The 20,097-nt window shown below is 33.5% G+C and overlaps 2 protein-coding genes across 2 annotated transcripts; both read left to right on the forward strand.

The window, feature by feature from the left end:
• The first annotated feature begins 226 nt into the window (after positions 1-226).
• Positions 227-987, forward strand: LOC145035845 (putative B3 domain-containing protein At5g66980). The gene is made up of 2 exons (XM_078984351.1): positions 227-328; positions 613-987. The coding sequence occupies exons 1-2, from the start codon at positions 227-229 to the stop codon at positions 985-987; spliced, it is 477 nt and encodes a 158-aa protein (XP_078840477.1).
• A 14,993-nt stretch (positions 988-15,980) lies between these two features.
• On the forward strand, positions 15,981-20,097 carry LOC145035847 (uncharacterized). The gene is made up of 6 exons (XM_078984352.1): positions 15,981-16,129; positions 16,199-16,755; positions 16,923-17,149; positions 17,255-17,487; positions 19,491-19,556; positions 19,644-20,097. Exons 1-6 carry the CDS (start codon positions 15,981-15,983, stop codon positions 20,095-20,097), a joined length of 1,686 nt encoding a protein of 561 aa, XP_078840478.1.

The following is a 20,097-nucleotide window of genomic DNA, read 5'->3' on the forward strand; positions in this document are numbered from 1 at the left end:
TAGCGCTTAAAACATGAATTCAAATATATAAAATAAAATTAAGAAAAAAAGTCAAGCAATTAAAATAGATTTAATTCCTTATTAGTTTCTAGATATTTTATTAAGTTATTAATAATATAGTTTTTGTTATAGTATTTTTAAAACAATTTATTTGATCCGTACACACCAAAAACACATAAAACCTCATAAACCCTAAAATCCACAATCTTTTGCATCAAGAAAAATAATGGGAAAACGAGGAAGAGATCCTCCTCCAAACGATTCAATCTTCAATCAAGATCCCGAGTTCTTTGAAATCTTCCTCCCAAATCGTATATCACGCCAACTGGTACTCTCTCTTCTCGAACGCCTTCATATTCAAAAACTTCTGTAATCAACATTCATGATGCAGCGAACATGAAACGCCACAAACTTTTATTCCATTGATATCCATCGGTTTAGATTCACTTCATTTGACGAACTTTTATTTCTTTAATCAGTAGAAAGATAACTCTGATCATTATGTTTGTCTTTCCGAAGTGAAATTTGTGGCAACTTTAACTCAAAATTTCTCGAAATCTCGACTTATTTTTCTTGGTTAATGAATTTGATGTTTAATGTTTGAATCTGCAGCGAATACCACCAGATTTTATCAAGCATTTTGATCAAAAGATACCAGAGAAGATTGTTCTTAAAGATGTTTTAGGAAGAGTTTGGCATGTGGATGTGAATCGAGAGAAAACTGGTGTTTTTTTGAAGAATGGTTGGAATAGATTTGTTAAGGAAAAGAGCCTAGAGCTTGGCCAATTTATGGTGTTCAGATACAACAGAAGATCATCATCATTCACTGTTCGACTTTTTGGTAAGAATGCATGCATGGATGAAGATCAAGAATCTAGAAAACCCTTGATCAATAGTGTGAAAGATGAACAAGAATCTGATTTGGAATCAACCCCGATGCCTAAAACTAAAAGAAAGTACTGCAGAAAATCACCAAATTTTGCCTAAGAGGTTTCCTGAAAATTTTGCGACGATAATGAGTTCAATTTTTCATTCTTTCACCTTTTCTTTATGAAAAAGGCTTTAATATTGTTGGTATTTTAGTTTAGTATTCTTTTTGATATGTTCCAAACAAGCAATTGTAAAGATTTAGAGAAAAAAAAAAAGTAGTAGTTCGAAGATAAAAGATGATTTCCTATATTCAAGATTCTTTATGATGATTGATCAATGATCAATTATGTGTTTGTATTTTTTACGATTTATAAATTTGATATCGGATGCATGCAAACTTATGTTTAAATAATTTATATACGTCCATGGATTTTAGGAATTTGAATGTGGTTGTGAATTATTTTAGGACATAAAAAGAAAATCACTTTCAACTGTAATGTTCCATTGGCAAGCTGCAGATCACACTGGTTCCAAAACTTAGATTCACTAAAACCACCATCAAGGAATGAAGATCCGCTGCCATTGAAAACAAAAACACAATTTGTAAGGGCCTTAAAGATAGAATTAACAGCCTGAAACTTGAACAAAATTGACTGGAAAAAAAAAAAAAACAAAACAAAACAAATGGGTTGTGGAGGGAAATGAAAACTTATGTTTTTTCCATGGACTCGTTAAAACATGAGTTGTGGAAGAATAATAGGCTAACAATCGATAATAATCAAGGAGGTAGTTTGGAGATTCTTATCAAAATCTTAAAAATCCACATAATTTTATCTCCCAATGATGCCTCTTTCCTTGATCCTCCTTTCATAGTTATTGAGGTTAAGGAAGCGATTTGGGTTTTGCAAAAAGGCTCCCGGGCCTAAAAACTTCACTTTTTTAAAATCATAAAAAATTGTTGGCACCTACTTGAAGGAGATTTTGTGAAATTTATCAAGGAATTTGAGACTTGAGAAAACAATAGTGGAGGCTATAACTTATCTTTCATATTCTTAATGGTAAAGGTGAAGGATCCTTTATCTGTTAACGAATACCGGTTCATTAGCCTCATCGGTTGCCTTTATAAAAGCTCTTAGTCAATAGACTCAAGTTGCTTAGTAGTTTAGTGGTCAGTAAGGTCCACAACAAAAAAACTAACTTTTAGCGGCGACAAAAATCGTCGCAATTGATCACACTTGTCGTCGCTAAAGTTATTAGAGACGACATGTCGTCACTAAGCGTCGCCGCAATTGCTTCGTAGCTAATAGCCGATTGTCGTCTCTAATACCGACGTCTCTAATATCTGTCATCCCTAATACACTATTGGCATCGCAAATAACGTCGTCTTTATTAATATTCCGGCAACCGGCCGGAGTTTTTTCGGCAAACCTCCCCAGAGGTATGAGTCGTCGCAATTGATCACAGTCGTCCCTAAAGGCGTCGTTGTTAACGTTTTTTTTTAGTTTTTTTTTTTAATTTTTAATTTTTGAGAAAAAACATATTTTTTATAATATTAATTTATATATATTATAAAATGCAGTTTTGATAAAAATACATAAATAAATACATACCACATTATATAAAAACATCAAACATACCATATTCCATAAAATATCTAATAAATCTCAAACAAACATCTAATATATATCATACATAAACTATTTTCAAAATCTAAAATAACATCCTCCATATCATAAAACAAGAAATATCATGTGTCTTCGTCTTCCCCAATGTTGTTTTCCTCGTTGACTTGGTTTTTAAACGAGCGAATAATATCTCTAATGGTCGTCACAAATGTCGGGTTTTGAAGAAAAACATTCACATCAACATCCTACAATTAAGTCACAAGCACATTAAGTCATTAACAATTCAACAAACTATCAAAACATCAAAGCACCAAATCAATTAAGTCTTTAACAATTTAACAAACTACCGAGCTACCAAAAATTACTACCAATACATTAAGTTCTTAACAATATAATAAAGCTACCAAATTCTTTAAGAATTTAACAAGTACATGTGTTGGTTGCGGTGCTTGTGACTGTGACTATCATTAGGATGAAGAACTTGTACCCGAAGCTAAATAAGGTTAGGCCCAATGCCTCTCACATGCCTCCTTCGTGTACCCAACACCTTCTCAAATATTGTGATCCAGTCAATGATGTCTGGATCACCACCAGAGTCGGCGATCTAAAAACAATTGAAGGGTCACGATCAAATTCACCCGGATCACTATCAATAGCGGCGACCGGTCGTCGCAGTTGGTGTCGCCGCTATTACTTTCCACCAGATGAAACCCTAACCGGTGGATCACTATAGCAGCCAACGGTCACGATTAAATGGCGTGTGGCCGGAGAGGATCGATGGTGGAACTCCTTTAGCGACGACATATTTAGCGACATCAGAGCCCTTAAGCGACGACATTATCTCATGTTACCGCTAAAGCCTATCGTCGTCTCTAAAGATGCCATCCCTGAAGGTCCTATTTCTTGTTGTGGTCCATTGCCTTTCATTGTTGGTCGGAATATCATTAATGGTGCCCTTCGGGTGTTACTATATGTATCCCTCACTCACATAAAAGTTCAAACCCACACACACTCATCCACTCACACAGGAGGTACACCAAGCAATTTGGGGAGAGGATATATATATATATATATATATATATATATATATATATATATATATATATATATATATATATATATATAGATATAGATATTGTTAGGTGCATTTCATGTACCCATTTTGTAGCTTTATTTTATAAAAGTACATTGCATATAGGCTTAAACTCATGCATTTTGCATGTTTTTCTGGATTTTTCATGAGGTAATTTCATTCACATACTTTTGTGATATTTCAGGGACTTTTGGAGGTAAGATATTGTTAGAGGAGGTAAATAAGAGTTGCGGACAAAATTCCGGGACTTTCGAAGCACCGAGGAGCAAGATATCAAAGAAATGAACATTTTGGCTTTATAGAGATTTACACGGCCGTGTAAATGCAAGCCTTGCGTTTACGCGGGCCGCGTAAACGTAGATTTCTGTGGAGTATATTTTTGCGTTTACGCGGGCCGTGTAAATGACAATGTTAATTTATGCGGGCCGTGTAGACATAAACGTGGGTTTAAAAGCAGTTTTTCACCATTCTTAAAGGGGGGGAATCGACTTTTTACTTTGGGGGGTCGACTTTTGGAGTAGAAAAGGCGAATTTATTGAGGATTTTGAAGTTGATTAACACTTGGGAACATTTGATTTCATTTTGTAAGAACTTTAATTTCATTTTCTAGATTTGTGATCTTGTTCTAGTCATGAGTGGCTAGAACCCTAGTTTCTCCAACTTCATGTCTTGACTTTTTAGTTGTGATTTCAATCATGTGATTTGATGTTTTCTTCTAATTCCTACCTAGTGAATTTGATTTTGTTTCAATTTAATGTTTGATTCTAATTGTGATTCTTATTGGCCATTTGAATTAGGGTTCGGTCATTCAAGTTATCAAATTGCAAAATCCGTAATTGTTTTGTGAATTGAACTAAGTAACAAACACTAAATTGATTTCCATTGAATGAATTTAGTGTAAATCTTATTCACATACTCTTACACTCCCAAGCTTGTGAGGAGTATTGGGTGTTGTTGGGAACATTCACATAAATCTTATTGCAACCTTTTGATTTCTATCTAAGAGCTTGTTTAGACATAAATTAGAAGGTTAGGTTATTTTCAAAGAGCTTGTTTTGAATTTGACAACTTGGTGAATGGGAAGTGTTAGAACGTGTTAACACTTTCAAGTACCAACTTAGGTGGAATTGAGTAGATATCATTTCATTCTTGGAATCACATTGTTAAATTATCTTGCATAGAGTTGGAGTTCTCACAAATCCTGAATTTGTTTCATTTAATTGATCATTTACTTATTGCTTTATCGTCTTGTTTAAATCATTGCATACCAATCCCCCATTTATGTGACCATTATTGTACCTTCCGCAAAAAGGTATAAACATTTGTTTCGTGTCTCTGTGGATCGACCCTACTTACCTTGTATTACATTTCTAGTACGAAGTAGTAGTGTTTAAGGAGTTATTTTACACCTTTATTTGTTGGGTTTGACACGCTCAACAAATTGGCGTCTTTGTCGGGGACACGGTGTTACTAATTGTTTATGCCAAGCATTTTGTGAGCAGGTCCTTTCAAAGAAAAAGTCAGGTAGAACATAAGTTTTCAATTGAAGGAAGTGGCGAGAAGGTTAATATGTTGTAAAGGCCCACCTACTTAAAACAAAGCACATTGAGGGGCCAAGTCGAGCCAACGACTTAAAACAAGGGCAGCTAACCGGAAGGCAACCCGGGGTTATTTTTGTCCTTTCTTTTAAAACTTTTTAGTCTTTGGTAAATTTTAATTTTTTTTATGCCCCAAATGGTTTTAACTTATTTTTTATGCCTAGAAAATGAATCACTGGCTCCAACAATACTTCACGGATAGCTTGGGGAGGATGAAGAGGAGGTTTACACCATAATTGCGAGGCTTCAAGAACGATTAGGTAAATTCTTTCCATATCTTTAATCGTTCATATTTTACTTAAAATTCAATTGGTGTGCATTTGTGACTGTTTTGGACCCATTCCCAACCCAGCTACCATCTTCCACCATCCGACTCTCAATAGGCCGGCTATGCCTCTCTCCAAACATCGAGGACGATGTTATATTTTATGCTTGGGGAGGGGCATTCATCCATGCATAAATCCTGTTGTGTGTAGGTTGCATGTAGTTTTGTACATATCTCATTAATTTTCATTTCATTTTCTTTTTCATTTTTTTCTACATGGAAAATTTTTCAAAAACCAAAAAGATTTTCTTTCTATTCTAATTTTTATTATTTTCTTTGCATCTAAATTTTTGCATTGCATTCATTGCATAATTAAAAAAAACGATCCAATCCCAAGCAACTGAATCTTTTCTAAACAGTTGAGCTGGTAAATGAGTCATGTGCCTTGAAATTGGCTTGCTCTTTTTATTGAAAAATCTAAAAGCAAGTTAATCACACACGAACACACCTCGCGAAGCTACTTGTGCAAAACAAAAAATGAGAAGATTGACAACATTGGAGCATAACAACATGTATGAGTCGATTCTTTGGGACATATGGTCGGTCTTATGAGCAGTAATGCTCAATTGAACTTAAAATGCCAAATTCAAAAGTACATAAAAAGAATGCAAAATCTCAATGTCCCGCCTTCCAGCGCTCTTAAAAGTCCTTTCTACTCATTCCCTTTTATATACCCTGCTTGAGGACATAGCTTTCAACTATACTTACGAGTCTTTGCATGTTAACATTTAGTCCCCCGAAAAATGTCTAGAAGTCCCTCACGGTAATAAACCGTGAGATGTCCCACAATAGAAAAGTCAAGGACGAAAATATAAAGAAATTGGCCAAATAAATAAATTAATAAGAGTGTTATGTGTTAACTTAGTTATTTGTATATATGTTACATAAAATAAAATTAAAAAAAAAACTGTAAAAAAAAAAAGTATTATTAAGTTAATCTGTGACCTTTGGGATTCGAACAAGTAAACTTTGAGGGGTGTTTTACACCTAATCGCCTAAAGCTAAATTGTTTGGGACTGATTGAGTTGAAAATTCGTTACACGGGTTCCATAGAAAGTCATGAACTTAATAATAGCAAATAAAGCTAATATGTGACCTTTGAGATTCGGGCAAGTAAACCCGAGGGATCCTTTTAAATCTAGCACACTAAGGTCATTTGATCTGGATGTGTTAGTTGGAAGCCCGTTACACGGATTTCAAAGAAAGTCATGAGCTTTATTTGTAAAAAAAATGTAATTAGGAAGTCTGTATATAGTTGTGTTTATAGTTTAATTAAATATTATGTTTAGGAAAAATATTTGGCTGCCAACAGATTCCCTTGGACTTAGATTTGAACTTATGACATTGGGACTGAATGTTAATTACTTTGACTGGAGTAAGTGGTTTGAATCTTGTAACCAATTTGGGTAAATATTAGGGAATTTTTAGAAAAAGATTGTTGTTGATCAACAAGTAGTTGGGTTCGATCATTGTTATATTTTATGAAACAAAGATGATTGAGCATGTTTTGTCACATACAATTTCACGAGATTAAGACCATAATTTGTTCTATTAATTGACTTGCTAATATTGAGAGGGAACAAGCGTGGTATCTTTGATTCTGTTGAGTTGTATTGGGGAGTGACTAAGGTCTTATTTCTATTGTTATATAATATTTTGAGACTAAAGCCAAGTTGACTCAAGGCACGATAGGTATATTCTCAACTATAGTACAAAACAGGGTTAATTGGGTAGGATATATTTTTTCATGTTTGTTTTGATTTCTTGCATCAAGTTTCAAAAAAAAAAGTTTAACCTTGATTTTCTTTTCTTTTCTTTTATTTTATTTTCTCCAGTTTAAATCTTCTTGTTCTTTCTTGAGGACAAGAAAGGTTTAAGTTTGGGGAGATTTTTTAAGTGCGTTTCATGTACCCATTTTGTAGCTTTATTTTATAAAAGTACATTGCATATAGGCTTAAACTCATGCATTTTGCATGTTTTTCGGGATTTTTCATGAGGCAATTTCATTCACATACTTCTGTGATATTTCAGGGACTTTTAGAGGTAGGATATTGTTAGAGGAGGTAAATAAGAGTTGCGGACAAAATTCCGGGACTTTCGAAGCACCGAGGAGCAAGATATCAAAGAAATGAACATTTTGGCTTTATAGAGATTTACACGGCCGTGTAAATGCAAGCCTTGCGTTTACGCGGGCCACATAAACGTAGATTTCTGCGCAGTATATTTTTGCGTTTACGCGGGCCGTGTAAATGACAATGTTAATTTATGCGGGCCGTGTAGACGTAAACGTGGGTTTAAAAGCAGTTTTTCACCATTCTTAAAGGGGGAATCGACTTTTTACTTTGGGGGTCGACTTTTGGAGTAGAAAAGGAGAATTTATTGAGGATTTTGAAGTTGATTAACACTTGGGAACATTTGATTTCATTTTGTAAGAACTTTAATTTCATTTTCTAGATTTGTGATCTTGTTCTAGTCATGAGTGGCTAGAACCCTAGTTTCTCCAACTTCATGTCTTGACTTTTTAGTTGTGATTTCAATCATGTGATTTGATGTTTGCTTCTAATTCCTACCTAGTGAATTTGATTTTGTTTCAATTTAATGTTTGATTCTAATTGTGATTCTTATTGGCCATTTGAATTAGGGTTCGGTCATTCAAGTTATCAAATTGCAAAATTCGTAATTGTTTTGTGAATTGAACTAAGTAACAAACACTAAATTGATTTCCATTGAATGAATTTAGTGTAAATCTTATTCACATACTCTTACACTCCCAAGCTTGTGAGGAGTATTGGGTGTTGTTGGGAACATTCACATAAATCTTATTGCAACCTTTTGATTTCTATCTAAGAGCTTGTTTAGACATAAATTAGAAGGTTAGGTTATTTTCAAAGAGCTTGTTTTGAATTTGACAACTTGGTGAATGGGAAGTGTTAGAACGTGTTAACACTTTCAAGTACCAACTTAGGTGGAATTGAGTAGATATCATTTCATCCTTGGAATCACATTGTTAAATTGTCTTGCATAGAGTTGGAGTTCTCACAAATCCTGAATTTGTTTCATTTAATTGATCATTTACTTATTGCTTTATCCTCTTGTTTAAATCATTGCATACCAATCCCCCATTTATGTGACCATTATTGTACCTTCCGCAAAAGGTATAAACATTTGTTCCATGTCTCTGTGAATCAACCCTACTTATCTTGTATTACATTTCTAGTACGAAGTAGTAGTGTTTAAGGAGTTATTTTACCCCTTTATTTGTTGGGTTTGACACGCTCAACATATATATATATATATATATATATATATATATATATATATATATATATATATATATATATATATATATATATAGTCATCCCTTTAATGTTAATGAAATATGTAGTTTAGGTGGAAAAGACACAATTAATTCCATGTAATTTAAGGTTAACTGATATGACATTTGACTCGTTTAATTTGAACTTCCTATACTCCATGATGAAAAACTCGTAGTCAATAAGCTCATTGGTTGCCTTTATAAATCTCTTGAAAGATTCTTAGTCAACAGACTCAAGTTGGTTATTAGTTTGGTGGTTAGTGAGGTCCAATCGTCTTTCATTGTTAGTCAGAATATCCTTGATGATCCCCTTAACATTAATGAAATATGTAGTTAGGTGAAAAAGGTGATGCTTAATTCCATGTTAATTAAGGTTGACTGACATAACATTTGGCTCGTTGAATTTGAACTCCCTACACTCCATGATGAAAAGCTCATAGCAAATAACCTCATCGATTGCCTTTATAAAGATCTTGAAAAACTCTTAGTTAACATACTCAATTTGGTTATTAGTTTGGTGGTTAGTAAGGTCCAATAACCTTTCGTTGTTGGTTGGAATACCCTTGACATGCTCATTATTGGTAATGAAGTATCTAGTTAGGCAGAAAAGGCAACGCTTAATTCCATCTTATTTAAGGTTGACTTTGACATGACATTCGACTCGTTGAATTTGGACTTCCTACACTCCATGATGAAAAAATACGATTAAATAAAATGGATTAGGGGTTTCTTTGGTCAAGCTCAAACATGAATCCTTGTAAATGAATCCCTTAAAAAATAATTTGGAAATTGAAAAGTTGGTCTAATAAAATGGCCTTTCTCTACCTTTCATTTTATCATTGTCATGGAAGGGCTCCGTGTGGTGATGAATAAAGTTTATGATTTTGCATCTTTCGTGGCTTTAGCACGCCTAACAATGGACCATATTTATCCCACTTGAACAATATCGATGACGAAATATGTCTTGTCATTTGGTTGTGTTCCAACTTTAAAACAGTGCTAAAATGTTGATTTGTTTTCATTTGGCTTTGAGTTTGAAACTAAGCCTATAGAAAAAAAGAATTCGGTGGCACAAATACATATTTAATATGGCTCAATCTCTCTATGGGCTATTTAAATAGTCTTTTAAAAGAGAAATTAAATATCATCCGATATTTTCTTCCTATTTATCTTCCTACCCATATTAAATGGTGACAAGTTGATTAAAAATTTATTAATTTAATTAAATGTGACACATGTCAACATTTGACATGGGTAGGAGGATGGATACGAAGAAAATATTGGAGGATATTTAATTTCTCCTTTTAAAATGGAAGTTCCAAAATAGTTAAACAATAGTCATTTAAAGAAAATGGTTCCAAATATTCAAGTCCTTTATATTTTAAAAGTTTTACCTGTCTAAGCATATGAGGGTGTAACAAAATAATCAAGAGACAAAGATAAATTAAACAACCTTACATACATCTTAAATTTTAAATACATCTTCTAAATATCCAAAAGTTTAATCCATATTTGGTCTTCCACCAAAGCACTTAATTTGAACACATATCAAATAATGTAGGTTATACATAAGAATCATATTAAGCATTATTGAGGTTAGACAATGTCGAGTGTAAGGAACTTACACATTCCATACCTACTGTAAATCCCAAAGCATTTCCAAAACACCAAATAATTAGTAGCAATTTATATTTGGGGAACATATCATTTCAAAGCCAAACAAATGTTTAGAAACATTAAATAATGTCAATTCAACATCTTCAAAGCAAATCCAAAAGCAATATGCTTCTATTTTCCATATCCTTAAGTCAATCTCAAAGTCTATATCTCACAATTGATGGTTCTATAGATTATGTAAAGTTAACACATGACACACTCAGCTCTCTCATACTCTACTCACCAGGTAACATGTAAGCCATCACATATGTAACACATAAGGGGTAGCAAATCTCACACGTAAATGTAGCCATACATATCACCCAAACCAATCTTAATGTTAAGTGTCAAATCTACAACTAGGTACTCATGTCACACAGTCTCAAACCCATCTTAAGTGAATGTACATGATCAGGATCAAAATCTCATTTCAAAATGATGTAGTTTATCCATATTTGAAAGTTCCTCTAAAAAACTCATCTCATTAATGCACACATATTATATATAATATATCATATAATATGAACATTTTAAATAAGGAAAATTCCAAGTACAATATATAACATGTTCTTGGTAAATGAACTCACTTTCCTTTTAGATACTCTAGTTCACTTCTAGAAATGTTTGGATTATTAGTGGTAAGCTATAGATCAATATATGTTGAGTAATTAGGTTCTAATCACCTTCTAGATATATAAGTTCAAGCATTTAAACCTAAACAACTCATTTTATACCATCATACCATCCCCAATGGAAAAGAAATAGAAGTAAGTAGAGTTCAATTTAATCAAAATAAATTTCACGTGTGAAATCAAAATTATACATGGTCGAGTCAAATTACACTAGGATTTGACTCGGTCGAATCAAATGGAACTTTAATTTTAAACCTCAAACATGTTTCCATAACTTGTACAGTTGGATTCTAGTACTTTCCAACTCTAATGACTTAAGATTATTACTTAGAGTTAAAGGCTATGTTCTAACGCTAAATTAACATGATTAACACCACCATTGATAAATTAAAGGGCGATGTTCATCATCTTCCAGCTAGAACTGCAAAACTTTAGATATAACCACTAAATTAAAACTCCCCAATGAATATTTAACCTTAGAACACTATAATCTAATTTCAAGTCATTAGATAACAAAATGCATATTCAAATTCGAATTTAGATATATTAATCTCAACTTAAATTGAGATTTTAATTTGAAATTTTAAAACAAAATTCAAAGCTAAAACATCAAACAATTTCGTTTTTCAGATGTCTAATTCCTTATTTCATAAATATAGGGTGTATAAGTTCTAAAACAACATAAACCAAATTTCAAAAGTTAATACTTATAGATTTGTAACTCGAACTTAAACTTTTACTCCCAACTCAAATCCAATTTGCATAGAAATAAGATTTAAGGTGAAATTCTAAACCAAAATGTTAAGATGAAGAAAATGAATGGAAATTGTTGCCATAATTAACCATGTTTAATGTTAGAACTTTATTGAGACAACAATTTCATTTCTAATCAAATCTTTTCTTCAAAAATCGTCCATTCTTTCTCTAAAAATCATATCCTAGTTAAAATGAGAGGAGATGGAGTTGTAGGGGTGTTAAGCTTAAAGTTTTCATAATTGGCAAAAATAGTCCCTTAAATTACAAATTCTTACATTAGACCCCAAATTGACTTTTAATTTACATTTAGTCCTAGTACAATTATTTAACCGTAATTTGTTTATGTATTGACATTCTTGGTCCAAATACTAGTTTAATAAGTCAAAACAAAGTCATGCCTAAGTTTTCATAATTGGTAAGATTCACAAATTTAGTCTATCTCATAATTAAATAAACATAATCAACTGCCTCCTTTATTCTCAATCTTAAATCTTTTGACCTAACTATCACTTAATTAATTAATTGAATTATTTTAAATTAACTAAATTTAACATTTTAAGTGAATTATTTATAGTATTAATTAAAAGAAAAATATTTTATAATTAATTTCACTTAAGAGTTAACATTTCTATCAGTTGCAACCACAAATTCTCTAAACTCGTATAAACTTGAGTAAATTAATTTATGAATAATTTGTGTTGAAGAATCACAGTTGAGAAAAAAAAATGTTCAAGAATCACTGAAAGTTCATCCCCTCTAGCAATATTAAGTTAGAGACTTAGAGGTATGTATTTCACTCTATTCATTATTTTTTTTATTCATTTCAGTCTTTACAAAAAATCCAAATCCTTATTTTTTCTACATAGGAATCATCATATCAATATCTTTGTACTTTTATATGCATATGAAGTGTTCAATTAAAAGCCTAAATGACACCATTATTTGTCACAACCATACAACAATCATGTTTAGTTGATGTTTAGTACTATATGATTTATGTTCACTATTATTAAATGGAAATGACGTAGTATTTTTTATATAAATTGGGTTGGGGTAGCCATAACTTATAAATACATGTATATTAGTATGAATTGAAATTAGTTCATGTCATATAACATATGATAACAACATTTTTTCTCCATGCACAACAACTTATCCTTTGAGGAGGTGTACAACACAACATTTTAAAGTACATATCGTTGTGTATGGATAAATATTTTTGTGTATGGATAAATATTGTTGTGTACGAGGTGAGTTGCCTGAAGCATCAAATGACAGACTGAATGAGGCTTACATATAGCCCATAAGAAGCTTTTGTTTAGGTTTGATACCAGTGAAAAGAAAGAAGGATGAGCAAGTAACATAAATATCAGGTGAAAACCTACTCATATACAACATCAGGTAATTGGTTGATAGGAAGCAAGGGTACATTATAATCAACAAGTGAGTTTACCAGAGATGAACCAAAAATTTGCTAGGACAAATTTATAAGATCAGAAAACATATATTGGGTATTTGGTTGAGATATATGAAATTAAATTGACGCATATATTTTTAGGTGGTTTGGTTCATATTAGACGTGGTGTGTAATTATACATAGATAATTTTGTTTTTAAAAACATTGCCGATTACAAACCTCAATTTCATTATAATCCAGTTTTTACTGAATACTTTATAAGCATGATTATTATTTATCAATATTCCATGATATCTTGTTGACTTGTTGGGTTGATCATCTTTTATTTTCTTAAACTGACTAATCATCACATTGGACAAGTTTCAGATTTTCATAGTTACTCATATGAGCAAACATTAATTAACAATCATTTTTTGGGTATGATCTTTAAGTGAACTAGGTCCAACTCAGAAAAGAAAGGTTGATTTTCTCGTCAAGCATTTGAATCAAAGGCTTCCGAGCTCGATGAGTCCCACCCAAAGAAGCTGACATGATTGATTAACACTAAAGGGTAAGTTACGAATACAAACGTTGGTTGAAAAGGGCATATGATTTCGATCATTATTAGAAAGTAGAAATGAATGGATCAATGGAGTTGATGGAGAATAACAAATATTGAACAATTAGAGCAAGATGATAAATTTTGTAAAGTGTCTTATTATATATTATTGATCGTTATTATAACAAATGAATTTGATGCATATTACAATATAAATATAATTTTTTTACTGGATAATATTGTAGAAATTTATAAATTTTATGTATTTTGTGTTATAGATGTATTTTTGCTATTGTCACTTCATTTCATAAAAGTCACAAAAAAGGGTCATACAAATATACAAACCCGATTCACCTTTTATTGAAGTCGAGGGGTCGTGATAGATGGATTTATATGTTTTTATGAGATTAAACTAGAAAATAAAACCGGATAATGATTTAACATGTAATGTATTTTTTGATTTGTATACATTTGATCACTGAGTTTTTTTTTCGTCCACATTTACCCTTCAACTTGTTAAACTGTACAAATTCAGTCATTGTGATCGGTTATTCCAGGTTTTTCGGAAAAAATGACTTAATAGGGTAATATATTTTAAAATTTATACATATTTAATCCTTAATATTTTTGTACATATTTAGTCCTTAACATTTTTTTTGTTTCAAAATAAGTTTTTTTTTGTACTCATTTAGTACTTATGAATGATTTCTTTAGATTTTTTTGCACGACATCTTACGTGGGACAATCATTGATGAGGTGTTTGAGGTTGTTGATACTTATTTCCAACACGATCTCGATTGTTTGGTTGCTTAGGTCTTGTCGGCTTAGGTCTTTTATTCTTCATAGGATATCAGATTTTAACAATCTTTATATCCACGTGTTTATTTTTTCATTAAGATTACTCCCGTTAAAATGTAATATATTTTTACTTATGATTTTATAAAAAAAAAAAAATCATACATGCATTCATAAAAAACATATGGACATGGGCGGACGCAAAATTACATAATAGATGTTGCCGAAATGAAATAGGTGTTGCTGATATATGAAAAATATGTATAAACGGAAAAAATCAAAAATTTTACCACTACGGACAAAAAAATAGGTATTGTCAGTGCAACACCGGGACCGAGCTAAATCCGCCCCTACGTATGAATATAATAATCATAAGTAAAAATATATTATTTTTTGATGAGAGTAATCTAAATGAAAATTGTAGTAGACTAAAATACGAACGCACAAATATAAAGATCGTTCGCATGGTGTAAAGATCGTTAAAATTCGAGATCGTATGAAAAAGTGATGACGTTCAGAATACATGACCTAAACAACCAAGTAGTCGAGATCGCGATAAATATAAGCATCAAAAAAACCTAAACATCTCATTAATGAATGTCTCACGTAAGATTTCATGAGAAAAACATAAAAAAATTATTACTGAATGATTACAAAAACAAAAATGATTTATTTTGCAAAAAAATATATATTAAGGACTAAATGTGTACAAAAATATTAAGGACTAAATATGTACAAAATAAAAAATATATTACCTTATTAAGTCATTTTTACCGGCTAACCTGGAGTAGCCCGTCATAAGAACTGAATGTGTACAGTTTAACACGTTTAAGGGATAAATATGGACGAAAAAAAAAAACTCAGTGAACAAATATGTACAAATCAAAAAATACATTACCTTTTATTCGTTATCCAAAATAAAACTATGATATGTGTATGAGTTGGAAAGAATAAAGGGTTTTTGTCATAAAAGCCCCCATATTTACATAAATAAACCGGTTATGCCTAAAATCGATTTTTTTTGTCACAGATGCCTAACATTTGCCCCTCATGTTTCATTTAATGTTTTTTACCGGTTCCCCTTAATCAGCCGGTTACATCCCCATTTGAAACCGGTAACATTGTTAAGCCCGTCTCCTCTGTTTCTCCTCTGTTAACACTCTGTCAACATTGAGACACCTACCACCCTCCCATGCTAGTACTTCTTCAGACATAGGTAATAGGAACTCAAACGTTAAACTCCATTTGGTGAAGCATTCTCATTGTCTGAAGCTAGGGTTTTTCAAGAGGTAAGAAATTACGGTCTGATCATGGTTTTTACGAGAAATCATCTCCATTAATTTCTTACTTTTCATGATAATGGTTGCGATTGTGCAGGGGTTAGAAATGGGTTCTTCAGACGATGGTTACAACGACCCATTTGCTGGAATTTACGAGCCATTTTCTGGGTTAAATGAGATGGATTTTGAGCTGCACAGGATTTACATAGATCATGAACCACGACAGGAGTTTGTATGAAGGCTTGATAAATGTAAGGATCATTTTCTTAACATTCTACTTTGTGATGTGAACATTAGAAATGCAAGTATGACTGATGAGGTGAAAGATCGAGTGGACCATGATAATGATTTGCAAAATGATGAGGAGGCAGAGGAAGAGGTGACTAACAAATACATAATACATGATCCAAATGTTAGGTGGGATAAGATGGAACCTAAGTTAGGGGACGTGTCCGAATCACCTACACAACTGAAATTCTGTGTGACAAACTATGCAGTAAATGGAGGGTACCAAATATACTTTCAAAAGAGTGACAATAGAAGAATTGTTGCAAGATGTGGTAAGATACATGAAGATAATAAATGCCCTTTTAGACTTTATGCAGCATGGATGTACAATGACAGAACCTTTCAGGTTAAAGCAATGAATTCTAAGCATCTTTGTTCTAGAGTGTTTAAATTTGGGTCTATTGTTACCCCGGAATGGATTGGAAGACACTATGTTACTGAGATAGCAAATAAGCCCAAATTTAAACTTAGGGAGATGATCAGTGACATCAAACAAAGATATAAATGTGTGGTATCTATGGGACAGGTTAGAAGGACAAAACAGTGGGCAAAAGAACTGATTGAGGGTAAATTAAATGAACACTATGCAAGAATTTGGGATTATTCCCAAGAGTTATTGAGATCAAACCCTGGGTCTACATGCAAAGTTAGTGTTACTAACAATCCATATGATAAGAATTACTTAAAAAGTTTTACATATGTTTCAAATCTTTAAGTGTTTGCTGGAAAATAGGGTGTAGGAAGGTAATAGGGTTGGATGGATGCTTCCTAAAGGGTCAGGTAAAAGGTGAATTACTCACATCCATAGGTAGAGATGCTAATAACCAGGTGTTCCCAATAGCTTGGGCTGTTGTTGATGTGGAAAACAAGGATAATTGGACCTGGTTTCTGGAGCTTCTGAAGGATGATCTTGACCTTGGTACTGGTGTAGATTTGGTTGTTATTTCAGATCAACATAAAGTAAGTTCCCTTATAATTATAGTATATTTCAATTTGATTATTTCAATATGGTTATAAATACTAAGATAATATGTTTGTTCATAAGGTTTGCTTGAATCTGTTAAGGTTATTTTGCCACATGTAGAGCACAGGCAATGTGCTAGACACATTTATGCAAATTTTAATAAAGTTTTCTCTGGATTGGAGTTGAAGAAGCTGTTATGGGCTTGTGCAATGAGTTGTGTTAAAGGTGACTTCTTGAGAAACATGGAAAAAATAAAGACCATAAGCCCTAGTGCATATGAGTATCTAATGTCAAAAGAACCCAAAACATGGTGCAGAGCTTACATGAGTGTAGGGTTTGCCTATGAGGCAGTGGAGAATGGTATTTCAGAGTGTTTCAACTCCATAATTATAGAAGCTAGGAAAAAAACCTTTGATTACAATGCTTGAAGAGATAAGGATATACATAATGGACATGTTTTCCTTTATGAATGATGAATGTTGTAACATTCGGGAATTTGCGTATATCTATTTAACCCTTCTCTTTTGTCAAGTTGTTAAGATTGGTCCCTAAGGGGGAAAAGTTGCAAATGAGTACGTTGGGCGTACTGGAGAGTACGTTGCGCGTACTCATGCACTTGAAATGGAAGTAGAATCCTTAAGGTACGCTAGGCGTACCAAAGTTACGTTGGGCGTAACTGGTCCTGATGTAAACCCTAATTTGAGGCTTGAGCCCTATATAAGGAATGATATGGTCTTATCCTCAGCCACCATTTCATAGAGAGAAACCCTAAGAGAGCATTTCCTTCGTCCTAAAGCTTGTGTGTGAGTGTTTTGAGCTTCAAAGTGCCATTTCAAGTTGGTAAAGGAAAAGGGGAGGCCATTGTAAAAGCTAGAAGTTGGTGGACAAGAGTAGATCTGAGTTCTTTAGAGGTTGGAGCTTCCTTTTGAGGTAAAAAGCTCAAAGCTTTCCTTGTCTTTTGTGATTTGTGCTTCTTGGACCAAATTTTAGGGTTTTTGGTCCCAAGATGGAGACTTTATAAGCAAATGGTCTCCATAAGACTAGATATGCCATATTTCATAGTAAAATGAGTTGTATGTTCATAAAAATGTGATATTAGACAAGATTATTGAGCCATGCATGAGATCTAGATCTTTTGAGGAAGGAGGAAAGGTGTTAGGGAGTGTAGGGACCTTTACAGCCATGCAAAGGCTTAAAGGTTCCGACTTTATGGTTTAAGGACTGTTAGGGAGCCTAGATCCAAGAGATGGGCTAAGGTCTTAACGGGTTAAGACCCATAAAATGGATTAAGTGAAGCGGAAGTTACGTGCCGCGTAATTCTATTACGCACCGCGTAATTCTAGTACGCCCCACGTACTGGGTTGAGGTCCCCGATTAATTCTTTGGGCGTTTGTGTACGTTGAGCGTACCAAGGAGGTACACCCCGTGTAACCCCTATGTGGGCTTTTGGACTAGAGTTGATATTTGGGGCTTAAGTGTTGGGTTTGAATCCTTGGGCCTGCATAGTTGAGCATATGAGCAGAGAATTAATTGATGTCTTGGGCCTCATGTTGGGCTTGTCTTGTAGGGTGAGGTTATACCTTGGGGAAACCCAATTTATTATTGGACCTTGGTGGGCCCAATGGAATTAGAGCATCGATGGGCTTGTAATTGGTCTATCTTTAGATCTAAAAAGTGAAAGGTTGGTCCTAGTTTCTAATCATGGCAATAATGGGATTTGATACAGAGTTAGAGGCCGATGTTTAGTAGCAGCGTGACTAGAGAATGATTCTTCGTTCTAGGTGAATCTTCTCACTATACGTTACCTAGAGTGGTATTTTTGTGGACCGGTGGGTCTTATGTGCTATGTATGAGATTATGCGAATCTATGTGCTATGTGATATTTGTATGTTATATGATTGTATAGACCGGACCGGGAGGTCCAACGATACAGACCGGACCAGAGGGTCCAACGATTCAGACCGGGCCGAAGGGCCCAACGATTCAGATCGGGCCGGAGGGCCCAACGAGCTACGGGACTAGAGGTCCCGCTGAGACACATCGACCAGAGGGTCGTACAGTAGCCTCGAGTGGCGTATGTGTTGTATGTGGTATTTTGGGGAACTCACTAAACATTTATGCTTACAGTTATTGTGTTATGTGTTTCAGGTACTAGCAAGGATCACAAGAATGCGCCGACATGATCCATACACACTCATAGAGTTTATGTTATTGAGATTCTGGGGACATGTTTTGTATGACACTGTGATACGTTATGTTTTGAGAATATCATGTGATTGAAAGTATGATTTAAAAACGAAAAATTGTTTTGAAAATTTTACGTTGTTACAAATACAGTAAATGGAAAGGTAATATATGTCCAGAGGTGATTAAGAAGATGAATCCTTTTGGAAAGAACTTTAGGTAAGACACAAAATAATTGTTTCTTTTTCTAACTGTCATTATAGTTGACATATAATGACTAATACATACTCTTTTGTCTTCATGCAGGCTTTGGTTAGTAGTGCATAGCTTAGGAAATGTATTTAAAGTGAGAAGAGCATGTGCCAGTTACAAGGTAGATTTGGATGGTAGGGTTTGTTCTTACAGATTATGGGATTTGTCTGGAATCCCTTGTGTCCATGCCATAGTAGCCATTAATTATATCCATCAAACTCTAGATGGATATATTAGTGACTACTTTTTAGTGAATAAATTCAAGGAATGCTACTCAACAAACATCAGTCCTGTGAATGGGAGTAATATGTGGCCTCTAACTGGATACAACAAGCCTTTGCCACCTGTTGGTAGGAAAATGCCTGGTAGGCCCAGAACCAAAAGAAGGAGGCATGCAAGTGAGAAAGAGAGTAAGTTTAGTTCCACTTCAAGGGTGAAACCCCTAAGGACAGTAAGATGTGCTAATTGTCTTGAGTATGGGCATAACAAAAAAAGGCTGCAAGAATGA

This window comes from Lactuca saligna, chromosome 3 (genome assembly GCF_052625555.1).
Source record: "Lactuca saligna cultivar CGN05327 chromosome 3, ASM5262555v1, whole genome shotgun sequence".
NCBI lineage: Eukaryota > Viridiplantae > Streptophyta > Magnoliopsida > Asterales > Asteraceae > Lactuca > Lactuca saligna.